Source organism: Anser cygnoides, chromosome 1 (genome assembly GCF_040182565.1).
Source record: "Anser cygnoides isolate HZ-2024a breed goose chromosome 1, Taihu_goose_T2T_genome, whole genome shotgun sequence".
Taxonomy (NCBI): Eukaryota; Metazoa; Chordata; class Aves; order Anseriformes; family Anatidae; genus Anser; species Anser cygnoides.
Window position 1 is genome coordinate 211411348 of NC_089873.1, and position 25993 is coordinate 211437340.

Genomic DNA, 25993 nt, shown 5'->3' on the forward strand with positions numbered 1-25993 from the left:
TCCGGAGGAGGGACAGGAAAGCGTGACCGGCAGCGTGCGGGGAGGGAAGCGCGGGATCCGGCTGGGTGGCTCTCCCGGCCCCATAAAACCTCTTGCATCCGGGCTCGGGGGCCACGGCGGGACCTGAGGGGCTGGGGACAGGCTGGTGGCCCTGTCGGGGCTGGGTGGCTTTGGCAGGTGGCTCTGCCCCGGGAAGGGGAGGAGGCTGCGGCACTCCCAGCCCGGCTGGCGGCCGCGATGCTCCAGTCCCGGCTCAGCCTGGCGGCCGTGCAGGCACCGAGAGCACCCGGTGAGTGCGACCCCCCCTCCCCTTGCTTCCCACCCCTACACCCCCTGTAATACGGGGACCCCCAGTGCTGCGCCCTTCTGTAGGGCTCTGTGGGTGAGAAACCCTGTTTTTCTGCTCGAAATCCCCCAAATTCAGGCTTCCCCTTGATTTACAGGTGGTTGTAAAGACAGTGGGGTCCAAGGGTGCCCCCCCCCCATCCCTTTCCACTTCACAGCTGTCCCAGGGGATGCACCCCACGTTTGGGGGAGCCTTTTTTAGGGGGGGGGGGCAGCTGCCTGTGCAGGCAGAGGGCGCATGGGGGTGTGGGTTGGGTTGGAAGAGGGGCCCCGTGTCCTGGGGGGGCCGGAGGGGGTCCGGGACCCAGCTTGTGTGTGGGGATGGAAATTCCAGGGGGTTTGGGGCAGCAACCCCTCAGGATGGGTCCACTGGGGGCATGCAGGGATCTGTGCCCCCCTGGCTAGGGCTGGTTGGGGTGATTGGGGTCGGTGTGTGGCAGGATCAGTCCCAAAGCTGTTTTTTTCGGGTGGGGGGACCCCAGGCAGGTCCTGGCAGGGGCTGCAGCTGGGGCTGGGGGGACCCCAGGACATCCCTTGGGCACAAAGGTGACGCCAGCCCAGGGAGGTCCCTGGGGTCGGGACCTATTTCTGCAGGGGAAGTGCCTGGCTGGGTCTCGTCCGTCTGTCTGTCCATCAGAGGATGTCCGACAGGCATCCGTGCACGTGCGCCGGGCGCTTAATCCGGACTGCCTTCAAGTGGCTTTGATCAAAAGCATTAAATGCCCTTACGCGGATTTGGGGTGGATTTAAGTCTGAAGGGAGCAGCACCGAATTAATGCTGCTTTCTGTCTTGGGAGGGCACGGGTGGACCCGAGCTGGAGGCGTGCTGGGTGCCCCCAACTCCCGTGGGTGCCAGCTCTGCCGATGGGGACGGGGCAGGATTTGGGTTTTCTTCCTCCACCAAAATATTCCTGGCCCCCTGCTCCTTGCGCTTCAAGGACCGTTTTGGGGCTCACCCCTGGGGCCATCCCCGGCCCCATCCCAGGACATCCCCACCACGGGGGCTGACAGCACCCCCTCGCGCAGGCTCGGCAAGGAGATGGAGGATGACAACCGGACGGAGCCGTGGCACCGGAGCCTCCAAGCGATGCTGGATGCCTTGAACCAGACGCTGCACGGGGCCATCCTGCGCCCCGCCGCCCCGCGCAACGCCAGCGCCCGCGCCGGCCGGGACGACAACGCCTACATGTACATCCTCTTCGTCATGACGCTCTTCGCCGCCACCGTGGGCAGCCTCATCCTGGGCTACACCCGCTCCCGCAAGGTGGACAAGCGCAGCGACCCGTACCACGTCTACATCAAGAACAGGGTCTCCATGATCTGAGCCTGGCCCCGACGCCGCCCGCAAAACCCCGCGGTGCCCGAGGGGTGCTGAGCCCCCCCGGTGCGGGGCAGGAGCTGGGCTCCTTGTGCCTGGCACGACCCGCAGGCAGGTCCCGGTGCCACAGAGCCATCCCGGCTGGGGACATGGGGACACGGGGAGGGCAGGGGCAGCTCCTTTCCCACCATTCCCCTGCCCTGCTGAGTTTGGCAGGGGCTGTAAAGGAGGAAAAATTGCCTCTTCCCCGCTCGGACCGGCCAGCATCACCCTCCAAAGCGTGCTGTGGGGTGCCAGTAGCTTAGTGACGTGGGCTCGCGGGTTTTCCTGGTGCTAAAAGCTGTCATTTTAGAACGGCATTGGGCCACGCTTCGCCGGCGGGGAATTAAAGGAGATGCTGATTCCCGAGGGCTTGCGTCTGCTTCTTCTCCGAGCGTGGTGCTCCTGGTGAGGGACAGCCTGCCCCTCGATGGCTCTGCGGTGGCCAAAATTGCTTTGTGATGGGACTTGCGGGGTGATTTGGCACCGCAGCCCGATCCCACACCCAAGACGCTTTCTCCCCGGCCGGCCAGCATCGCTCCAGCCTCGGGCGCACGGTGCGAGCCCGGCCGGAGGCACCCGGCTTCACGCGCCCCCGAGGGTCCGGCCGGGCTCTGGCCGATGATGCCGGAGCTTTTCCTGCTTCCTTCCTGCGGGGTGCTGCCGGCTGTAGCTTTGGCCTTTTGTACCGCAGCTCCCAAATGTGTTTTCCAAGGGGCAAGTGCGTAGTGGCAAACGGGAAGGGGATGGACTCGGGCCCTCCTGGGCTCCTTGGCTTCGTCCCCGCAGTTGAAGCAGCCGGGTTTGGGGCTGGCCCGCGGGGTGGCCGGTGGCCAGGAGGGCCGAATGTCCCCGTCCTTCCCAACAGGCTGCCTGCCAGGGCCGGCGTGGGGCAGCACCAGCCACCCAGCCCCGGCGCCCGGAGCGGTCCCTCGGACATCTTAATCTGCTTATTATGGCTTAATTAACGTCTAATTGCTGCCAGACCGGCTGGCCCGTAGGGCACCTTCCTCCTGCACTCAAACACCGCCGCGGCGCCTGCGCCCACGCCCGCGCCGCCAAACCCTGACCCAAACCACAGCGTTTCGGGGAGGGCCGGCAACCTTGGCACCCGGGAATTTGGGATTTCCCATGCCTTCAGCCCTGCTCTAGGCACGAAACGCGATGCAGGGGTTTGGGGGGTCCCTGGTGGGCTGCGTTTTGGGGGCGGTTGCCATTTCTGGGCTGGGCACGTGGTGCAGGAAGGGAGCAAAATGCCACTGCTGTCCCTCGGCACCGGGTGCCCGGCCCAGGCAGGAGGGGGCTCGAGAGGCTCCGCCGTGTTTACCTTGTGGTTACAGCGTTGGGAAAGGCAAATAAACCCTTTATCTGCAAATAACTCAGGGGAAGCAGACCGGGCGGGCACAGCCGGGATGAGATCCTCCTCCTCCGGGTGGATTTGTGCTCTGTTTTTCTCCACCTCCACGGTGTTTGTCCTCCCCTAACACCCGGAGCACGCCTTGTGCCAGGGCTGGCATGGGGTCCCCGGGATGGGACAGCCTGGTGGGCACCCCAAAACCCCCCAGGATGTGGTCTTCCCAATGAAGGGAAGACCCTACAAGGGGAAAAACCCTCCTGAAAGAGCAAGCTCCTGCAGAGGTCGTTACCCTCCCGATTTCCCCTCCGTTGGCAGTTCCTCCGCCTGTCCCCGTAATTATATTCGGACCAGGGCCTGTGGAAGGCCAAGGGGGGGCCGTGGGTGCCCCCACCAGCCACCGTCGGGCTGGGTGACAAGGTGCCAGTGCCACCTGGTGGCAGTGGCCTTGGGGCCCCGCTGCAGCCGGGCACGTCCCCATGGGACCCACGGCTCGTCCTCCGTGTAGGTTGTGATGGGCTTGGGGGGATGCTCGGAGGGGCACGGGGACGTGGGGATACAGGGGAAGGCTCCCCAAATGGGTTTGTTTCAGCTGCCAGGGGGAGGATTTGGGGGCTAATTAGGGGCTCGTGATTATGGGTAATGCTTACGGGGTTGGACAGCACGGAGGTGCGCTCGCCTGGGCACAGAGCAGAGCTGGGGCAGTGCTGGCCTTGGCGAATCACTAAATCAAACTGCAAACTGCAGCTGACTACGTTGGGGTTTGCAGCCCGAAAGACACGGGGCTCGTGTGAGGCCAATGTATTTAGTTGCTTGTTTTTATTTTATTTTATTATTTTATTTTATTTTATTTTATTTTATTTTATTTTATTTTATTTTATTTTATTTTATTTTATTTTATTTTATTTTATTTTATTATTTTATTTTTTATTTTGTTTTTCTCAGCATGCAGCAATGAACCACAGGTGAGACGACATCGGCAGCAGTCTGCCTGGTCCTCGGGAAAGGTTGTGGAAACATTATGTGCATGGGAAGCTGAGGCTGACCTTGGTTTAAGGCAGCTTGGGGTGCGGCGATAGGGCTGTGGGCGTCGTGTAGGTGAGAATTCGATGAGAATCGCACCGGTGAAACAGGAGGGACCGACAGCGATGGCATCCGATGTCCTCCGGCGAGGTGACTGAGCCCTGCCCAGAGACGGGGGTTTGGCTACAGCCAGCGCTGCCCTACGGAGATTTCTGGGGGGTGGCGAGGTGGTTATTGCGGGAGCGGGGCTCCTGGACTCTTCCCTCAGTGTCCGCAGCATCCATTTCTCCTAAATACATCGGTTCGTCCCAATAAAGGCACAGCCCCTTCCTCCAGCTGGTGGCCCGGTGGCTGCACGGCTGGGGTGACACCCTTGTTCAGAGGGACGAGGGAAACAAAAAGGGCCTAAATGAGGGAAACTGACCCATTAGGAAGCTGCACAGGGATCACGATGCAGGATCGGAGCAGCTGAGGGTGAGCCGGGAATCCTCTTGTACCCCCCTGAGGGTGGGCACGGCCGCAGGGCAGTGTCTGGCAGTGACAGTCAGCAAAACGCTGGCTTTGTCCCCCGGGGTCTCCCATCACCGGGGATTTTCAGGAGAAAATTAACCGCACGCCTGTAAGGACGAGCGAAATTCAGCTGAGCTTGCTTCAAGTCCTCCGTGGACCTATTTTTACCGTGACCCAGATGTGTTGGATATCCATGTGCAGACGTGGGAATCCAAACGTTTTGCCCACCCATCTGAATTTTCTGTGGCTGAGCTGGCCCCCTCCCCTGTGAGGCTGAATTTTCATTTTTAAAACCCGCCCCTGACGTTTCCCTCGTCTCGAAAGCAGACCCCGTGCTTTCGCCTTTTGCTGCTGCAGCATTTTCCGGAGTTGCGGAGCGCTTGACAAGCACTGGGCCCGGCCCAAAGGAGCCATTTTACGAGTTCATTTTAAATTCCCTGATGGAAAACGCCGCTTTCCACCAGGAAAGCCACCCAAGAACACTTGGTTGCGCTGGGGTGAGTCCCGGCTGGATAATCTGCATGGGCTGGTGATAAGCTGCCGTGAACTTATCGCGAGCCTGGCCATAAAACCAACCGTTGGGACTGCGATCGCGGGGCAGTTCAGCTCAGGTTGCCTACCGTACGGGTACCTGCGGGATCTGCACCACGGGGTGAAAAAAAAAAAAAAACAGTATTTCTTAATAAAGCTCAAGGCAGCATTTATTCTTACAGACAGCCGGGAAATCCCAGGCACCTGGGAGCTCGTGTTCTCCCCTTACAGGAAGTTTTCTGTACAAATTTTCTCAGTTCCACGCCATTTATGCCGCAGTTCGGGATTAATCGAAGGGATAAACTAGGGTGAAAAGCCTGACCCACGCTCCTGTTCTTGCTCTCCCATCGGAGGGGACGGGCCCGGCACATCTTTTCCACAGATGGATGTGGCTGAACCGTTCAGCGGAGCACGCATGTGGGCTATTAATACCTAGCGGGGAGGATTAAAAATAACCAGGTCTGGTTTGGAAAGGACAAGCTTTGATATACGAGGGGACTGGAGCCAGCCTCCCTGGGGTGCTGAGACCCGAGCGAGCAGGAGGCGCTGAAATTTTCCCCACGCTCGCCGCGGCTTTCCCACCTCCTTCACCGAGTCTATAAAACGCACTTTATCAGATCGGACGACAGGTTAGGGTGGGGAGAGGAGGTGAGCCCGAATTTCTTTGTGTTTGCTGATCAGACAGGTGCCCGCGGGCAGAACCGGACCTGTCGTGTGTTTTCTGCACCGCGCTGCCCGGTACAAAACGTGTCACACGTGGGGGGGCTGCGGCAGGGACCGTCACCCCAGGATCCCAGCCCTGCTGTTGGGCTGAGAGCAGAGGCTTCCGGCAGCTCTGAGCTGCGCGGTTCTGGTTATTTAGGGCATTTAAGCCTTCAGCAAACCAAAGAGGACGTTGTCCATGCTGGAGGGTGCAGGATCAGGCCCCCCGAGGGCTCACATCGCGAAGCACCAAGCCGCGGACTGCTTCCCAGCCTCGGCGGTTCCTGCCGTGTCCTTCCCTCCTGCCAGCCCGCGCTTCTTCAGGACAAAGACTTCAGCTGCTTGGACCCCGGATCAGGTTAAAAATGGCATTCGGGCCCGGAGAGGCACGTCCCCACGCAGCACCCTATCGACTGGCAGGGGTGTTATCGCTGCCCGGGTTTAGGGTTGCGCTGCCTGCCCGGCAATAGGGTGCTCCGAGCGAGGCAAATAGAAGGATGGGAGTTGCTGCATTATTACCAGGTAACCCAAGAGGCACAGGGTGTTCAGGATACATAAATAATAAAACAAAAGCCGTGCCACAGAGCAAGGGCATGCGGAGCGCCCGCCGGGCGAGCTGGAAGGACGCGCCGGGTTCATCCCGCGTGACTCGTCTCACCGCAGGAACCGGGGGCAGAAAAAAACAGCCTGGAATATCATTGGAAGGAGCCGCGGGCCCTTCGGAGGCTATTTGGAATAAATTACGTGCAGCAAAATTGCCATGGAAACACCGCACCTTCTGGGTTCAGCCCCGAGGCTCTCTGGCGCGGGGCTGGGCAGCTCTGTGTAATCAACAGAGCTAATCCGGGTTGTTGCGGGCGAGGATTTGGTCTGCGGTACCAGGTCATTGAGGATGCTAACACGACCGTACAGACGGTTTTTATTTCTGCTTCGCGGTGACATCACCGTGTGCTCAGCCATTCCTCTGCTGAAAAACACTGAGCGCATTGGTAGGAGGGAAATACGCGCACCATTGTTCGGGGGTACGCTACTGAGACGCTGCAGACCCAGCCCTGCTGGGCTGACGGGTACATTTAACCGTCTTTACCCCTGCACTGCGTAAAAGCAAACCCCAAACAGGAGCTGTGTGTTATCAGCAAGTCTCTTTTAACTTGCATTATTTTGTCTGCGTTAAAAGAAGGCTCTCATTTTGGGGACACAGGCAGTTATCTGCCGTTCCGTAGCTGCAGTTATGCTACATGGGGGCACTCTGAGTTTCAGAGCAGCACGGGGAGCAGTGCCTTTCCCTGACAACACACACACACCGAGCTGCACATATGCACATGTAGATGTGTGTTTTGGCTAGGATGAAGTCATTCCCTCCAGCTGAGCCCCACCACGGTCCCTGCTGGCGCTGGCAGCTCCCAGCACAGGAGATCCTGCAGAGAAGTTTCAACCCCTCAACAGCGTGGTTATTCCCACGAAAGTAATAACACACAAAGATTCTTACCTTCTATGAGGCTGCTTTATCTTTCTTCAGGGAAATAACCATGGAGGATCACCGATAACTGAAGGACTGATAATTCTCCTATTTAAGTATCAGTGATTAAGGTCAAATCCTACTTTTAATTGTGGCTAGGAAGCTGGGCACTGATAACGTGGGGTGCGGGCATGGCTGTCACCGTCTTGTGTGAAACTGCTTTATGAGATTCAGGGTGCCATATAAACAGCCTGCTTGCTCTGATGGCAGAAAACTACTCTTCAGAATAATTTAAAGCTCTCATTAAGCGTATAAGGAAAAAAAAATGTAGCCACGAATGGAAGCATTTGAAATATGAAGTTTAATTTTAACGGTCTCTCTTACTGCCTTTCCAAAGATCTACAGAGTTCTTGTAAGAAACGTTCCTGCTTGGCAGGCTTTAGAGAGGCATTTAACACAGGAATTGTCCTTTTTGTGGGAAAATGAAGTTTTTATAGACTGCAGCTTCTGTTGTGCTGGGCTCTGGCCTTTCCTTGAAAATAAAACACAAAGGAGCAGAGAAGAGCAGCAAAGATACGAAGAGCAGAAGCTGTGCCTCGTGTTGACTATCATGTGCAAATTCCCTGAAGGAGCCACCCTCGTCAGCTATTCTGAGATCTGGAAAAACGTGCCGGCATCTGGCTGCTTGGGACACTGCTTTAACTGGGCTCAGGATCACATCAGAGCTGCTAAGGATGCCATCTCTTTGTGCGGAGACATGCAGAGAGAGAGGAAAGGGAAAAATGAGAAAGGGAGAGGAAATAACATGAAGAAGTGGGTGGCATGGGGTGCATAAGCCTGCAGGGTGATGCCGAAGCTGGTGGGAGGCATGGTGCTGAGCAGTCTGCCCTCAGGTTGGGCTGGCAGGCTCACCTGTGGCTGATCGTGAGGCAGCTCTGGTCGCAGAGCCCTTTCCTACTGCCCCACAGGCTGCCTCCTTCTCCGAGCGTCGGTACCAACAGATGGATTCCCCACATCCATCCGGAGAAGGACAACCTCACCCACTGACTGTTGGGTTCATCTGTTATGTGTGATTTCCTCGCTCCATCTTCTTCTCCTTCTACACCGTAAACAGCCGTAGGACAGCCCTGCAGTGATAACAGGTTGATTTATTTCTGTCTTCTTTATATCTTCTGCTGCCTACCAGCAGCCCCGTGTAACAGAGCAGTTTACAGGTTCACCTCCCCATACCAAGTCCGTCCCCCGGACCAGAGGATTTCTTTGTGTCTGCAGCCAGGAACCAGGTCCCTTCAAGACACACTTGAGAGCTTCAAAAGGGAGGGATATTACAATCAGATTTCTAAGCTTTTATAACGGACTGTTCCCTTCTATAGCTTACGAGAGCTATGCCGTGCTGCTTCAGTACCCCAGGCTGCGTCCCTGCATCTTTTCATCCCTCCATTGCATCCTCCTCACCCATCAGGCTCATTCCACCTCCCCAGGGGCCTGTGCTGCTCCCAGCCTTGAAGCCCCGTTGTTTCACACCTCCCTTCGCTTCCAGCATCCCCTGGGCAGCAGTCCTATTCCCCTACGGACCCCAAAGCCTCGCATCGCGGTCCCATCGCCCTGCGGGCCCCGAAGCCTGGCGTCAGGCCGCAGTGCCTGCGATCTCTATGGCAACCTCAGCAGAGCTGCTGGGGATGGCAGCAGGGCCGAGCATACATGGGGACAACCCGATTACAACTGGGGCTGACCAGGAAGGGGGTGAGGGTTGGTATTTCCCTCCTCAGGACAATTTAACTGCTGCTGGAGCCTGTCTGGGAACACCTCAGACTGAGGGGCTCATTGCCCGAGGACGGGCTGATGCCATTTTCCTTCCAGATGGAGAAGAGAGAAGCTTGGGGGCTGGCTTAGGGCTGACAGAGGCACAACCAAGGAGATTTTTAGGTTTTTAGGTTTTTGCTCCTACGCATCACCCTGGTGGATTAGAGCGCCTCTTCAGTGGGGCGGTACGGACTACCCTAAATACACACATACACACACATTTATTGATATATTTTATTTTATTTGTAAGTGAAATTTATTTATTTTTATTTATTTATTTTTATTTATTTATTTTTATATAAGTGGAAACAAGGAACACCCAAGGACCCCCCCCTGCCCCCGAGGCCCCAGCGCTGTCTGACACCAAGGGACGCCTGGAGGCGAGGCCGGGCCCCTCAGCGGCGCCGCTGCCCCCTCAGGCCGTTCCACCCCCTGAGGCACAAGGCGCCGCGCCGCGAGGGCTGCCGGGACTTGTAGTTCCGCACCTCCCACCAACCCCTCCCCTTTGCTGCGCGCTCCGCGCGGACCGGACTACATTTCCCGACAGGCAATCCCGTGCTTTGATTGGCGGGCGGGCGGCGCGGGGGCGGGGCCGCGCTGTGGAGAAGCAGCGGTGGGGGGGGCGCCGCGGCGCTGAGGGGAGCGGGCGGCGGCGGGCGGCGGCCGGGGCTGGGCGGCTGCTGTGGCCCCCTCAGGTCCCTGCGGCGCCCTCCCGGCGATGCCCGGTGCCGCGGAGTGAAGCCGCCGCTGCCGCCGCTGCTCTCCCCTTCCCCGAGATGGGCGACGTGAACTCCAACGTGCCGCTGACGGCCGCCCGCAGCACCGGGGACGCGCAGCTGGACCGGGCGGTGTGGCAGTGGCTGAGCTGGGACAAGGTGCGGGGACGGGACCGGGACCGGGACCGGGATGGGACCGGGACGGGGCTGCTGAGGGCCGCTGAGAGCCGGGGGCACGATGCTGGCAGCCCCCCCGGCACCCCCTGGCCGAGCCGAGGCACCCACGGCCCGGTGGTGTGAGGTGCCCCCGGAGCCGGCGTTTTGACCGTTTTCGCCTTTATTTCCCCCAAAACCTCCCGGTTTTAGCCCCCCCTCAGGGGCTACGGGGGGCCGAGAGCCCACCCGGCGGGCTGCGGGCTGGCTTAGCGCGGTGCGAGCCTCCCCTGAGGAATCGGGTCCCTGATAACGCCTTTTTTTTTGCGTTATTTTCCCCAACCCGCTGCCGAAAGGCTTATTCTTTTTTTTTTTTCCTTGCTGCTTTGCCAAAACGTCACGGGCTGGGCATAAAAACATCGCCTGGGGGTGGGGAGGGACGCAAACACCCCCGCACGCTGCTGCGCCTCGCTCCTGGTGGCTTCGTTTTGTTCCTGCCCCAGCCAGCTGCGTGTCACAGGGAATATTTTGGGGCTCTTCTCCTCCCTTGCCAGCTGCCCGTCCTGCAGCCGGAGCCGTGTCCGGGAGCGGCGAGGAGGTGAGGAGCGCAGGAAGGAAATAATATCTGCGGTAACGCACCCGACAAGCCAGGCCGAGCTCCAGCACCGAGGGGTTTTGGAACCTGGCTTTGGGTCGGCGTGGTGAAAGGCTCTTAAACAGCTCAGTATGTGCTGATCCCAAAAGGGTATGAACTAGGAAGATTTACGCCTTTTAAACTTAAGGCTACCAGGGGAAAAAAAATATTTTGGTTTAACCCAGCAATGGCAAAATGTTATGGTTTCTACGAACCGAAATTAGCCAGCCAAATAGCAGCTGGAGAGGCACCTGTTTACCCCAGCTTGCCAAGGTGACAGTCGCGACGCTTCCTACAGGGCTCGAGCTTGATTAATTAGAGAGGTTTCGAAGGAGCCCTGTGAATTTTGGGGGCTCCAAACCAGCTGGCGGAGGGCTCAGAGCAGGGCTGCTGCAGCAGGAGGAGGCTGGGCGCGGGCAGCGCGGCGGCACCCGATGTAAACAAAGGAGGGGACGGGGGGGGGGGACGGGGAAAGCTGCGAGGTCTCCTCGTTTCATCGCGGACCCAGGAGACGAGGCCTCTGGAGGCTTGGTGTTACCAAACAGCGCGACGAGGTCTCTGTCTCACCCCCAGCTTCCTTCGCCCTGGGGACTTTCACTGCCTCCGATCAAAGCAAAACGCGTGTGCTATTTCCCCCCCCCCCGCTGTATTTAGCTGTGGGGAGCTTTTGTCCTCAGACTTAATTGAAAATTGCTCGTGGTAATTAATTAGAGCCGCGCTCGCCGTCCTCCTTGGTTCGGGCGTACGTGCTAACCTCCTCTAAAACTGGAACTGTGATTAAGGGCCGGGGCGTGGGTGGAGGAGAGCTGCCTGCGTGACGAGCGCTCTGCTGCTCTCCTGCCTCACCACTGCTGTGCATCTTCCTCAATGCTGCTAGCGACTGGCTCAGAGGAGCCTCACTGACTAAACCTCCCTTCTTTCCCCTTGATCGCTGCCTTTATTTTTTGCTTTGAAACACCAGGCACATGCTTTTGTTCCCAGGCGTACGAGTGAGGGCTGAACGATTAGTCGTCGTTCTCTATTTTCTCCCTTTAATCCCTCTTCATTCACGCTCTAACTTTGTTATTGTCTTTCCATAACTGTCTCGAGTCTCCTAAAGGCGTCTGTTTTGTACGGAAAGCTGCATCAGAGCGGTTGTCTCCAGGAAAACCGCTTCTGTTTAGGGCAGCTTTGGAAACTGGGCCTTGATTGTAGTAATACGCAGCTTTAAAGCGGCCAGAACGTGCCGCGCGTAGGGCGGCACCGAAACGAGGCGAGCTGAGCGTTTGTCATGCACAGCAGAGGAAGCTTTCGGGGCAAGTCCGAGGGTCGGATCCCGGCTTAGCAGCCGGTGGGGTTTCACGGGGGGGGCCGTGTGATTAAATAGATCAGGCTCTTAATCAAATACCGCGGTCTCAGGCATAGGTTGGCAGCTGTGCCCACACGATCGCACTGACACGCGGAGGCGGAGTGGATAACGGGTGCCCTCGTGCTTTCCCTCGGTCACTCCTCGCGCTGTGAAGACGAAGCTGAAGCTGCTGCCTCCTAAATTCCCTCTGCGGGATCAGCAGGAGCCGTTCGCGTGCCCTGAGTGCACTCAGCATCGCTTGGGTTTGCCTACAGGCACTGAAGTCGTGGAGGAATGCTTGTGCAAAACTGTTTGTGGGCTGTGCTGGTCGTGCTGGAGCTGATTTGGGGGAATGGGGATGTTCTGTGGTTATCGCAGCAGAGGGTGTGTAACGGGAATCGGTCCTCTCAGCTCAGTCCTACTTGCTAGCAAGGTGGCTTGCTTAGGGGCTTTTTTTGCAGTGCTCCTGACTGCTGCCACTTAATTTTTGTGGCTTCTGAGATGTTTGAAGAGGAAACGGACTTGGTCATTACAGACCAATGACCTGCTCCCGTCATTCAGCTCGCAGTTTTTAGTTTTACAAAGCCTTTACCGCGAATTTCGAAGAATGGAAATTGCGGAGAGTAAAGTCTGGGAAGTGGCCACGAGTGAAGAGAGAAGTTCCTCAAAACTACGTGCGTTCATTGCAAGCTCTAACATTAAAACCTGTAGGGTATAAAACTGCGAGCTATTGGGACAGCTGATTCTGGGTAGGTGGGTTTTGTGCCAGCAGATTAATTGGGGCGCTTTGGGATGAAGGTAAGGACTCCCCTTCAGCAGCAGTGGGTTATATAGTGCACAGGAACTTACTGTTCGGGTAATGCCCTTCGTAACGTGCTTTAATTTCTGGTTAGCCCTGAAGTGGTCAGGCAGGTGGACTCGATGATCTTCGTAGGTCCCTTGCAACTGAACTATTTTAATATATTTAGAAAGACTCGCGGGAAAGACGTGTAAAGGAGCGCTTCTGGAAGTATTTTTGTTTTTATTTTATGTTGGCCAGCACAAAAGAGGCGGCTTCCCCGCTGGGCTGTGCAGCTGGCTCCCGGGGAGCCCTGCAGCGCCCAGCCCCGGGGCTGCCTGCCTCCGAAGAGGCTAAAAGAGAACGACAACAGCAGGTCCTGTTCCCTTGCCCCTTTTTAGACTTGCCCTGCTGCTTGCTGCTGAGGTTTGTGGGTTTGAAGGCCGGACTCCGGAAGAAAGATGCTCGTGGAGCTGACTGAAGGGGATGTTTCAGCCCTTGGGAATTAAAGGCATGTTCGAAAGGCATGTTCGACCCTGCATCCCCCAGCTGCTGACACGCTGGGGATGGCTTGGTGCGAGCTGCGGGACCCGTGTCTTGCGCTGTTCAGCGGGGAAAAATCCCGGCTGGGTGGCCGCGGATGGCCTTCGGTCCGCTCAGCGGCCGGTCGCCCTGTGGTGTTCCCCAGGGCTCGCTTCTGGGGCCTGTTTTGTTTGGGATTTTCATCGATGGCATCGACGAGGGGATCGAGCGTGCCCTCAGCAGGCTCACAGATGACGCCGGGCTGGGTGATGTGCTCGAGGGTGGGAAGGCTTTGTGGACGTGGTGCTCGGGGATGTGGTTTAGCAGTGGGCTTGTGTTAGCTGGGTGGTTGGATTTGATGATCTTACGGGTCTCTTCCACCCCAGGTGAAGCTGTGATTCTGCGGTCTGTCTGTCCCTGATGTGAACCAGAGATTTCGCCAGGAGCTGTCAGGGACTGTGGCACAAATTACGGATTTCCAGGTTTTAGGGTGCCTGAGGAGAGGGGCTGATGGCTGGGATGCGGCACAGCAGCAGCACGGCCTGCCTGCGCTTCCGGCAGCCTGGCGTGGCTGTTTTCAAGCTGCCTGTGCCCTGGTACCCTCCTCTGGGGTGAATCGGCACTATTTATGCTGGGTAGCACTCGTCTGAGGTCATGGAATCATTTATCTTGGGGAAAAAAAGCTTCAAGGTCATCAGTCCCACCGCCAACCCGGCCTCCCGAGTCCCATCACCAAACCGAGGAGCACCTTGGATGTGCTGCTCCCTTCCTTGGGGCCCCCTTGCTTTTGGTAGTTCCAGACCCTGGTGTTGGTGACTTTTTTTTTGTAGTGTGGACACCCAGAGCCTGCGTGCAGGGGTTGGGGGAGGTATTAGGGCCCTTGGGGACAGCGTTGGAGGGTTGGGTTTTGGTACCAAACCTACCTAAAAGCCTACCAAAAGAAGTCTGCTTGTCCAGAGGGGCTGCAGTTTGTTGTGGGACCAGGATTTAGGAACGAAGCAGAAAAAGGCAAACCAGGGGTGTAAGTGTACCCCGCTGTGCTGGCACAGGCTACCCTGAGCATCAGCTTCTCTGCGGTCACCCAGCTGATTTTCACGTCAAAATGGTGGTGCCGTTGCTGGCTGGTAAGCAAACGTTTCCTGCTGAAGGAGAGGGAATGAGAGCCTGAAATTTTTAAGGGGAATTGTAAATGAGAGCTTGCTGCAGGTGCCCTAAGTTACGTCTGTGCGGTGATCGGCTACGCCACAGGCAGCGCAGCGTCTGTGCTGGGAAGGAGTTCCTGCAAAGATGTGCTCCGGTGGGTTTGGGTCTAAGGGGCTGACCCTGATTTCACTTGAAAAAAAAGCTTAAACTAATTGCTGATCGAAAAGCAGAGACTGGCTGGCAGCGCTTGGTGCGCTTCGTTTGTGGCTGTCAACTTTGCTGACCACGAAGCAAATCTGACTTCTCTTTTTTTTTATTTTGCCTCTTTTTTTTTTTTTTGCCCCTTTTTTCCAGGCAAAGAGTGCCTGCAACGCCAAGATTGCTTGGAGGGAGAGCTGTGAACTGCAGCTATTTTGACAGGGCCTTCGCCTTGAAATCCTACCCTGGCAGCAAACGCGTTATTTACGTGATTGGGAGTGAAACGATCAGTAGGAAATCCTCGGCTAGTGCCCCTGCACCTTAATTCTGCAGTTGTTTCAGATTGTGTCCCGCCGAGCTACAGAACGGGGGTGCAATTCTCTTTCAGTAGGCAGTTGTGCTGTACAGGAGAACTGAAGATAAAGGAGGATAACGATGAATTCAGCAGGAAATATGCTTTTTTTTTTTTTTTAGTAAAACTCCCAGCCTTTCTTAAACGTGACGTTGCAGAGCGTCGACTGCCGTGGGACTTGACCCCAAAAGTTCTGTTGTACGTACGATTCGGGCAGAAAATGTTTGTAGGAAGCAGTTGAAGCTGTACCTCGCGTCCCTAACAGGCTCATCCCCTTCCCTCTCAAAATCCACTGCAGCCACTTCCAGTCTTGGCTCCGTGGGACTCGCAGTGGAGGTTATGAGAAGTTCCTGATGTGGAACTAAAGTTAAAAACGGATAACTTGAAAAAAAAAAAAAAAAAAATTTTATGAGGAAATAGTCCTGGCGTTCTGGAGATGGCACCTCTGTAGGTTAGTATAATAATTTTGTAGGAAAACGTAACACAGAACTTATTTTTTTCTGATGCTCACGCGAGTGCAGAGCTGTGTTCAGGCCCTTACCGTAGTACGGTCTGTCTGCCTCTGTCCTAAACCCTTCTCGTTTCCACTTCTGTGACCATCTGAAATACCGACAGAGCTCCTGACGGCCCCGTTCCCTTCAGTTTTAGTTTCTCTTTTAGTTTTGCCTGCTGGTAACGCAAAGCCTGCGAGAATGAGATAATTCCCTCAGCGTCCTTGGCGGTCTGCTCGAGATGGGATAAGAAAACAGCGCCTGGCTCTGCTCGCTCCTCGCTTCCCACGCGTCAAATTGCGAGGCTCCGAGCTGCTTACAGATTAAGAACGCTTCACAAATTTACATTTTAGAGGGGCGGATTAGCGCATCTGAGGGCGCTCACGCCGCGGTTTTGGCTGCTGCCGGGGGGCAGGAGGCAGGCTGGGGGGCAGGAGCAGCGGGAAGGTGGCGCGCAGCAAAGTGAAGCTGCGCTTGGGCGGGAGGGAGCCCTTCAAACTGGCACCGAGATGGTCTGGGGGCTGGAGCTCTTGCCCCGCGAGCTGGTGCTGTTTCTCCTGCCTGGCCTCTCCACCCCCAACTGTGGCAGGGCGCCTGGTGCCCCTGTGCTTGTCCCTGTGGGGCGAAGGCTGAGAAATACAGGGCAGGAAGGACCAAGGGGGGAGAAGGGGAGGAAAAAAAAAAACCACAAAAAAGGTAAGAGGCACGCTCAGAAACCCAGCTGTAGCCCTGTCAGCAGCCAGAGGCTCCTCTTCCCTTCCCTGGCCCTCTTTCAGTGCATTTTCAGCCTCTTCCCTCTCCGGGGCCCTCCCGGCTGCTCTCCCCTTATCTGCTGCCTCCTTGTGCCACCTTATCTGGTGCTGCTGGGTGCTGAGCACCTGCCCTCTGCCCCTGGCGTGTCCAAAAAGCTGCGGGGGCTTTGGAGATGAATTAAGGGTTGGTTTTTGTGAAGCAGCGTAGCTTATTTCTGCTTCAAAGGCAGGAGGGGGCTTCAGGCAGTCTGGTGGTGGTGTTACGGGGTTTGGTTTGTTTTTTTTAAGGATATTTAGAGGAGTCCAAAGGCAGCACGTGCTGATTGTGAAGGAACTTCTCTGCGCTGGGACTAACGGAGCTCGCGGACACCGATCCAGGCAGCGGCTAAGAGGGGGCACTTCAGGTGTTGAGTTTGTGTTTCTAAAATGATTGAATTTGCTGCCAACGCCGTGCTGCCGCCCGGCTTGGCTTCCGAAGCTCGAGAAAGCCTTTCCTAAGCAGCAGTTTTATTGCAGTTATTTTCACGCACCTCAGCGAACTGCTGAGAGCTGCCGGTGAGCCTCACACTTAGCGTCACGTCACGGCGTCCTGGGACTGATGGCGTTTCTGCGACACTTAGAAATGCACCGGGATGCTTGGTTTTAGGCTGATGTGCTCTCCTGGTGCTCCCCTGCTTCACGTGGCAGGCGAGTAGTGCTGCTGGGGAGGGTAACCACAGGGGGTACCAAGGACTTCCGAAAACAGGCTTCTAAGAAATCTTCTAAGAAATATTAGAAATATTAATATTTCCGTTCTGTATTTCCACGTCACGACAGTTCTGCTTCGAAAAATGAACCTTTGCAGGAGCTGCCGTGAAACTTCCCGATGCCTTGCTTTATTGCATAGCTGTCAAGCAAACCAGCAAAAAAAAAAAAAACAACACTTTTTTTTTTTTTGAGAATTTGCAGTAGAATTAAACTTCAACCGGGGCACCTTCGGGAAGCAGGAACCGATGGAAAGCTGTCAGGATCCTGCTACGTGGCTGTGATAACGGCTGGCCTGAGGTCACACTGCTGGTGCCGCTGCACGCACAGCACGAAGCACGTCGTCACCGAGTCTGAATTTACATCAGCTCTTGTAAATTTTTGTCTTCCTGCTGCCCTGGGTGATTCAGGTCCTCTCGTGAAAGCTTTAGGATCTTTTTTCTTTACCCCGTAGCTTTTCCTCCCCCCTTCTTTTCTTTTCTGACTGCAGGAAACTTTCGCTACCTGATGTTCGGGTGCCATTTTTGGCTGACTCGTTTTTGTTCCCTGGGGAATCAACGAGGCAGCTTCCGTCAAAAAAAAAAAAAAAAAAGGCAGTTAATCTATTTGTAATGTAAACGTTGGTGGTACGGCTTCAGGAAAGCCTGGCCTCAGCCTCGTCAACTCAGGGCTGTGAAACGTGTGGTGTGGTGCACGTGCTTCTCTTCGTGGAGGTGAGCAATACGGTGCATCCTAAAAAGCTATTAGGGATGCTGAGTAACCTTATTTTAAGGCAGAACCGTGCATTGAGTCGTGGTGGCGTGAAACGAGGCTTTCAAGCGCTCTTGCCTCAAACTCTTCCCATGTTAGTCATTCGTCTTCTGGCTGGCTGCCTCCGAGCAGCTACAAGAGGCTTTCGCTTCTGGGATCTCACAGGAGTTGTGTCCCATTGTTTTTGTTTTATTTTGGGGCCTGCTTTAGCAGCGCTGTGAGTAACGGCTCGCTCTGGTTGCGGAGCTCTCCGAGAGCCTGACCAGCAATGGCTTGCCTCTTATTTTCAGGCACAAATACGTTAAAATCTAACTTAAGCTCACGTGTCTCGTTTTGCTAGGATTCGAGACCTGTTGTCCAGCAGTAGAAATAGTTTTGCGCTTGCGTACCAGCTTCACAGAAGCTTTTCTTCCCCAGAAGAGGCGGTGTGGGGGATACCCGCAGGCTTTTCCCAGCGCTTCCAAACCCTCCCGAAGATCTCCTCTCTGTGCGGAGCAGTGCCGCGGAGGCAGGGTGGGAGCTGCCGCTGGCTGACCTCTGCTTTAAATGTCAGGGGTGTTTCACCCTCGCCTTCCAGATTCCGTTTGCCTTCTTTAACCCTTGTGTAGGGCTCTGCTCGAAGCAGGAGGTTTTAGAGAAGCTCTCGTGCAACCGGAGCTGTCCTGCGACCGCGGCTGTCACAGGAGTTGTTTTATGCTCCGTGTTGATCGCTGTGCCCGGGCTGCGTTCTCAGCAAGCCCCCCCCCCGGGTTGCAGAGTGCTTACGGGGACTGTGTCCTGGCCAAACTGGGCGCCAGGAGACGGGCCTGAGTTTCTTGATGCCCAAATGAATTCATAGAGCCCTCAAAATCCCCCAAATTCTCCTACTTATTTATTCACTGCTTCAAGACAGCAGCCGATGGGTGAGTTGCTTCCAACAACAAGCAACTTGTAAAAGGATGCTCCAATAGGTACATCTTGTAAAAGGACAGGCACCAGTAAGTACTCTTCTGTCCTTGTTCTCTTTGTCCCAGAGGACTTTCTCCTCTCCCTAGGCATGCCCAGGGCACTGGGATTCGTGTTACTGTGACTGTCTAATTCCCGTGATCGCAGGTAATGAATATTAAAGTTTCCCTCCTTGTCCCCCTGGCCTCGGTGTTAGCTGAGGGTGCAGATTAACTACGAAGAACAAATAGAGCGTGTGTGTGCGCGCTTTGTGCCCTTGGAAGTTCGTAGCTGTGATAGTGCAAGGTAAGAACAGTCCTGTAGGAACCGAGGGAGATCTCAACAATGGGCATTGTGTGTCCCGCCCTGCCCCGTGACGTACCGGGCGCTGCACGTGGCTGACTTCAAAGCATTTGTAGGGTTGTAGCCTTCCATGCTGTGTGGATCTGAAGGTAAATATTTGAAGTCAGCCTTTCGGAGAAATACCTGATCGCTCCTTCAGCTGGACTATGAGCAGCAGTAAATGTACTCCCTATACGTGAACCAACAAAAGCTGCCGTTCCTCGTGAATGCAATAAATGTTGAACGATGAGTAGGTGTCAGATCAGAAGAACTGCTTCCTGCTGTTTTATTTAGCCAACCTTTTTCCTTCTCGGGTGCCCATTCCTTTTAGTCTTGGGTTTTAGGTGCTGAAGGCACGGGATGACAACTTTCCTAGCGTTCAGTCCTGACTCGGGTGGTGTTTGTGTCCCTTTTGTTGGTACAAGAAGCCCTCTTTGCAGGTCAGGAGCTCCCTTCGTAGGAAATAATCTCCCTCGAATCTTCCTTGAGCTTCCTGCTGTCGTTGTGCTGTCCCTGTGCCTCTCTCCAGGCTCCTCCTGTGTCACGGCCCTTGCAGGTACCCGCAGAGCAGCTGACAAAGCCCCCGTCGCGATGCCCCGTACCGACAGCACGGAGCTGTTAGCAAGCAGAGGTGAAGTGCTGTGATGCTCAGAGAGCGATGAGAGGAGAGAATTGCTCTCCTCTCTGTGAACCCTGAGGCTGCTTGTAGGTTTTTCTACGTGAAACGAACTGATGCACGTATTTGGTTTTTAAACTCTTCCTTTGAGCAGGTTAGCAGGTTGTGTGTGTTACTGGTTTTGGACAAATCACAAAGAAATTGCTGTTTTTATGTTATCTAAGATGAAAAAAAGGTTACTTTTCACTGATAGGAGTACTGCTTTGGGGGGTAGAATTGGTTTTTCTTCAGAAAGATGCTAGCTCTTAAACCCCGTGACTTCTCTGCTTAGTGGCTGTATCATGTACTGTGTGCTAGATGTGTTTTTTTCTGAGCTTTTAAGTAATCGTAGAAGTTTGTGGAGTTGTTTTAGTTCTGTTTAACTGACAAAATTGAGACCCTCCTAAATATAGTTGAAAAGCCAAGTTTGTGGAGTAGCAGAAGCCGCTGTTACAGCGATGCATTGGGGCATTTACCTTCTGATGGAGCAGCACTCGGCTTTCTGCAGCCCCATCGAAAATGGCTGGGCTTTTCTGGCAGGGAAAACGCACAACTTTTTAAAGAGTTCGTGACAGATGGAGGCTTTGACTCTCTTGTGCCTGCCTCACTAAATGTTAATGTAATTGAGAAGACAAGATTTTTTTTTTATTTATTTTTTTTTACAATGTCAGCTTTGTTCTGCTGTGCTTGTTTGCAGACCGTTCCTGCAGGTGGGGAGGAAGGAAATAGGGCTTCGAAATTAGGATTTTTGTCTGCCTTCCAGCAGCACGGATTGCTAGTTAACTTGTGCTGCCTGCCATGGAAAAAGCTGCTCTGAAGTCTGTGCGCCCCACTTAGAGGCTTGATGTAGCTGGAGGGTGTATCGATAACTGAACATCAGCACACCGATGGCTGCATGTTTGATAAACAAGGATGAAATAGAAAAAAAAATAGAAATAGAAAACATATGATGGAAATGAGAGTTACAATGTAAGTTCATGCAGACAGGGTTTTTATAGGGTAGGAAGGACTTGTCTAAGAACTCGTTAAAAACAACACGCGGATAGTTTTGATCCTGACTTCAAGTACTAAACGAAGACCTTGCATCTTCTTTTGCAGAACCAAAAAACAAAAGAACAGATCGAGAACTTGTTACAGAATGGGAAGCATAAAGAGTTACGGGATCGTCTCTGCTGCCGGCTGACCTTTGGGACTGCCGGGCTTCGCTCTGCCATGGGAGCGGGCTTCTGCTACATTAACGACCTTACGGTGATCCAGTCAACGCAGGTAAGTCGGGTAGGTGCACAGCAGGGAACTGAACAAGTTCACAGGAAGCTTTTGGGTCGTGTAATGTTGCCGTGAAACGCAAGCTGGAGCCGAAACACAGCAGCCATAGTGATAGCGTGGAATGTTTTAGGGCTGGAAGGAAATAAAATAGCTGGAACAGGTTTAACTGGACGTCCTAGCAGGCAGAGTGTAATCGCTTCGGCTGGAATTTGGCCAGTAGCTGAAGTCTGTTACGCTGCTCTGAAGGTGGAAATCATTAGCTGTCATGAGAACCTTTAGTATTCTGCAAAAAATACCCCAGCACACAAAAAAAGGGGGAAAAAAACAACCCCAAAAGCATAACCACCCCCAACCAAACAACCCTTTTCTTCTATTTTTAGCCAAATTTGTGATTAAGTATGCAAAACCAACAGGATTTACTAGAGAAAAGAGCAAGAAGTAAGATGAAAAAGCAAATGTAGGCTGACTGAAGAACATGTGTTGTATATTCCTTCTGGGATAGCCTTCTCTTGGCAGTGGTTGGTAGTGTTACTTACAGTGGGTTCGAGTAGCTGTAGAGGAGTATTGTGGTGAAGTGCACCTCCATTTCTGTAGCTCTTGGAAAGTTTAAAATGGAGAAGTAGGGAATTAATTTGAATTGCAATTTGAGGTTCGGTTCATTCTGCGAATCTTACGTTACATTCTACTTCAAGGAAGCTGGTGTTTCGTGGTTTATCTATGATCTAATACTTATTTGGATTAGATTTATCATTATAGAATTGTTTGCTAAGAAAACATTGCAAACAGATGTTGATCTTCCAAAGTTTGGAGCAGAGTGTGTTGGGATGGACTTCTTGATATGGGTATCAGGGACAGGGAGATCTTGGAACTCGACTGCCATTTTGATAGGTGTGTGTTGGGTTCAGGGAATGCAGTGCTGTTGGAAAAGTTCTTATAGGATGGGCATGTATATGGGGTAAAGTTTTGGCCATGGAGGCTTTAGTCCTAATCTCCTGTTCCTCTGCTAGAGATTAAGCTCAGTAATGGAGCTGGGAGTGCATTTAGAAGGGCACAAAAGCTGACACGTGGAGTTGAGAAGCTGCCTAGAGGCTGCCATGGAGTTGTGGATGACATGAGTGCTGTGGTGGTGAAGACTGGTGGCAGAGACTCCTCACCTCTAGTGCATCCTGTCCTTGAACCGGTTTTAGGTTGTTTTGACTAGCAGAAGTACAGGTGTACAACTTCTAGACTTGTTCCTTCGATGTCTCATACCATTTTTTCTGTGTTGATTTTGGTCTTGCATGCCGGAAGAGGGATGGGTAATGATCAGACTCCTCATTTCCATCCCTGCTTCTCTTTCAAGCAGTGTTTGAGTTGTATGCATTGATTGTCCAAATAAATCAACCTATTGATTAACGTAAGGCTTAACCATCTCTGCCGTTCTTTGCAGCACTGTTTTGTCCAAGAGCAGATTAAATATTCTTTCTCAATGAACTTGTTTCCCTGTTGTCTGTCTCCTGAAAGGAACAGCTGATGTTGTTTTAGTTATTGATCAAAAGTGCCGTGCTCCTTTTCCTTATTGCTGTCTCATAGTGACTTTGTTCTTAAATGCGCTCATTGTCCAGTACCAGGACCATTCTCAGCTGATGTGTTCCCCTGTCAGGTTTTTCCTCCAAACAGGCAGATGAAATATTTAATCTTCACAACTAAGCTACATAAATTAATTGAGAAAACACTTCAAATCGATCTGCTGTTGTGCTGATTTCAAGCTTGTATAAGACAAGCCTGAACACTGATTTATCAAGAGCTGTAGTCGTGCTAAATTCCTGGCTTCGACAGTCATACTTTTGGACATTCTTTACGGTGGTAATATTAAACAAAAAGCACTTGGATGCTTAATCTGCAAAACCTCGCTTTCTGGCACCCCACTGAAGGTGGTAGGAGGCAAGGAAAGAGAAGTACTGAATCTTCTTGAAAACAAATAACATGAGTCAGAAAATGGATGGTCCGTATTTCCTTTCCTTATGAAAATATAAAACAAAAGTAGGTTTGGGCTGTGTGTATTAAATATGCTTAAATGTTTTAGCTGTCCCTGCCTTAACTCGTGAGTACTGAATGTGAAACGAACTGATGCGTTTGTCACCATTTGTTGTTCTCAGAACATCAGTAACAAGTTTTGTTGCAAGAAGCCTGTTGAAACTTGCCTACTTTGACTGCTTTTTGTAAATGGTGCTTCAGCCGTAGAATAACAGGTATCTTATTACCTGATTTACAGAGGGTTCCTAAATTCTCCCGCTGTAATACTGTGTACTCAAACATTTTCAAATAGTCCTCTCTTTGCAAGCTAATTCTCAGACACGTCCCTCAGCGGCAGACATGACTGAAATCACTTTGTCTGTTGGCTCAGGGCAAAGTGAAAGCGCTTAAAGCTTGGAAAGCTGGGGCTCGCTTGCACATACTGCTGATGTCCCACTTGTGCAGCTGGAGCCTGAACTTTTGTGGGGAAATCAATTCTAATGGCTCATCACACAGGCTTTTAAAAGCACAGAAGCAGCATGTTGGAGCTTATCTCTAGGGCTCAAAGCCTGACCTTATGTCTGATGGTTTTTCCTTTTCAGTTTCATTTTTCAGTTTCATCTTAGCCTTAGAAAGCTCGCTTTAGGTCTCTAAGCTCGAAATGGGACACAGCTTAGGATGGTGCTTCCTTCAGTTCTGGCCTCCCGTATGCCCAAGTGGTGAGCTGGAAGTGCTGTAATGGGGTGAGCAGAGCTGTATGGTGGGAATGAGCTGAAGAGGTGAAGAAAAATAGTAGTTAAAAACCTAGTAATGTGTTGTCAGTGATGAAAATGTTAAGACTAGTTAAGCTGTTTAAACAATCCCCTTTTTTTTGAAGCAGGGTAAACACCTAAATAGTGCAGAGGAAGTTAATAAAAGTCACCTTACTTCTTGGCCAGTGCAGCGTGTTGAATTTGGAGTCGGTCATGCTCCAAGCGCCTGAGAATTGCATGCTGCCTTTGTGTTTTGAGCCTCGTGAAAGCGTGACTGAGCTCCGATCGGCTGGCTGATGCACATTGTTGGCAGAAAGTGGAAAGTTTTGTGTTGGTCAGCAGGGAGTCTGTTTGCGAGTCCAATTTCAGGGGCCTTACGCCCTTCTGAAGTCAAGAAACTGGCCAGTAGTCACTTGCTCCCTCTGCTCAGCTTCCATTTTCGGTTATTTATCAAAGCCACGAATCGAGTTAGAAAAAAACATCCTGAGAATCAGATGAAAACTTATTTCTGAAGTAAGTTGCATCATGTTTCATCTGTTCATCTGAGTACTTCCAGTGGTCTTGCTCCAGAAGCTACCGGCGTTAACAGAGGTTTGCCGAACCTACCCGAAACGGGCAGCCCTCTCTCTCTAAATCCGTCCTTACGTGCTACAGGCTGTTCAAAGGAGACCTCAGTGTAATTCATTCATGACTTCACTTACTTGATTGTATTGGTATCATCAACAGCCAGCTACAAAAGGGCATAGATATCCAGGAGTTTCTTTTGACTCTTCTGAAGGTCATTGGTACGTAACTTGTGCATAAAGCCTACGTTTTCCTGCTCAAATATTGTTACTGTCCTTTCGAACCGATCGCTTTTATTACTCACTGTCACTGACCTCAACAGGGACAAAAATAGTGTCACCTTTGCATCATTGTTCTGAGTTTCCTCCTGCTGTGTAAGAAAAGCTAAATATAAGAGCTGAAAGGCTTAAATAGTGGACTTCATAAAGCTGTTACTATGTCGTGAATCATCAACCCCAAATTTTTTCCGTCCTGTTCTTGGTACCATCACTTTTCCCTCGCTTTTTCTGAAATTGATCCTAGGGAATTGGACAAGCAAAGGGGTTATTTAAAGCATGGCAGCGGAAGCAGACTAGACCCATCTTTATAAAAGGGAATCACCTGAAACCGTGTAGCTAGAGAAACATTTGTAATATTGCAGTGCATCCAAAGAGAATTTTTCAGGTCCACAGGGAAGGTTATACATTCCTATGCTGATGCTTGCTAATGAGTTATTAATTATCACCAGCTGTGTAATGGCAAGGTGTTGACTCGGATGTCTTTAATTTGGCAGCAGCGGCCATTCAGATAGCCCAGGAGAAGTTAGGTGAGGACACCATCCAAACCTGAGTCTGGTAAAAAGGAGATAGAAATTCTTTAAATTGGGAAACTTGTTAAAGAAAGGGCTTATCCCAAGAGGTGTTGGACTTGCTAATTGCTTTTGAAGAAGGGAGAATCAGACGTGGAAGAAAATGTGTGAAGTTGGGTAGAGAGGGAGAGTTTCCAGCAGGACAGCTGGCTGCCCAGTATAACAACTGGTAAGGAGCCACGGTGTGCTGGTAGGTACGGGGAGGTGGGCGCTCACTTGTAAATGACAGTGCCAGGGTGCAGCTGTGTGTGGTCAAAGGGGACTCCCTGCTCTGAGGGCCCATAAAGCCCTCGTGTCCCTGTTGGGGTTCTTGGTGTGACGTTGGACTTGTTGTGGGGCTGGCAACCGGAGGCCACAAATGTCCCAAGAGGAGGACACAGGAGTCTGCCTTGTCCAGATGCTGAAGGAGCAGCAGCAGGTTTGTGTGGCCACTAATGTGTGGGCTGAATGCAGAGTGGGGAGGTCCAGGACAGGGTAAAAGTGAAATTCCTGGGGTTCAGACTCTGCATTCACTACTTCTTGCCGTCTTTCCCCTCCCATTTATTTATTTGCTGTAATTCTAGCAAGGTATTTGGACAGTAACAAGTCTGGTAGGAGAGCTCAGCCGATACAAGATTTCCCCTGAAGGATCTTTGGCTAAGTTTAAAGTATTTTGCTCTTATTACTACATGTCATTTAGTGTCTTAATTTTAAGTAAAACTTCTTCATGGAAAAAATGTAAAGACATAAGACATAAAAAAAATCTTTGATCTCTGTCAAAACATGAAGCTGGTTGAAGAGGTTCTAGGAAGAATTCTGCCTCACCCCTGAGAGGGGTGGTGTTTAGATTGCAGTGGCACCGGTAGCTACCAGAAATGCCCAGGCAGAAATAGCTGGCTTGAGGCACAGTGGAGAAAGTGCAGAAGATCTAACCCCTAAAAGATCAATAGAGGCCCTTGCTCTGCAATAAAAATAAATCAGCTTCTCCGTTTGAGGAATGAGGGATGTACAACGGGGAGACAAGC

At 52.8% G+C, this 25993-nt stretch overlaps 2 protein-coding genes and 1 long non-coding RNA gene across 7 annotated transcripts in view; 2 read left to right on the forward strand and 1 right to left on the reverse strand.

Annotated features, from left to right (window-relative positions):
- The first annotated feature begins 154 nt into the window (after positions 1-154).
- Positions 155-2071, forward strand: KCNE3 (potassium voltage-gated channel subfamily E regulatory subunit 3). Its single transcript, XM_066990070.1, has 2 exons — positions 155-289; positions 1372-2071. Exon 2 carries the CDS (start codon positions 1385-1387, stop codon positions 1667-1669), a length of 285 nt encoding a protein of 94 aa, XP_066846171.1. The 5' UTR covers positions 155-289; positions 1372-1384; the 3' UTR covers positions 1670-2071.
- PGM2L1 (phosphoglucomutase 2 like 1) overlaps positions 223-25993 on the forward strand; it is a 46669-nt gene continuing 20898 nt past the window's right edge. Inside the window, exons 1-3 of one of the 3 annotated variants that reach the window (XM_066990068.1) lie at positions 223-289; positions 3339-3340; positions 20664-20831. In XM_066990068.1, coding sequence (XP_066846169.1) covers positions 238-289; positions 3339-3340; positions 20664-20831 — 222 coding nt within the window. In that variant the 5' untranslated portion in view covers positions 223-237. Of the gene's footprint in view, positions 290-3338; positions 3341-9696; positions 9960-10408; positions 10552-20663; positions 20832-25993 lie in introns of those variants that run through there. The other 2 variants (XM_048047979.2, XM_066990067.1) reach the window with 2 other exon arrangements.
- On the reverse strand, positions 7492-8930 carry LOC106042375 (uncharacterized). Of its 3 annotated transcripts, none has more exons than XR_007158270.2 (3): positions 8806-8911; positions 8194-8408; positions 7492-8024 (listed from the first exon to the last, which is right to left on the reverse strand). It is a non-coding gene; the product is annotated as an uncharacterized lncRNA (long non-coding RNA). The 3 variants fall into 3 exon arrangements; XR_007158271.2 differs by lacking the exon at positions 8806-8911 and adding an exon at positions 8512-8745; XR_001211070.3 differs by having other exon boundaries at positions 7493-8024; positions 8857-8930.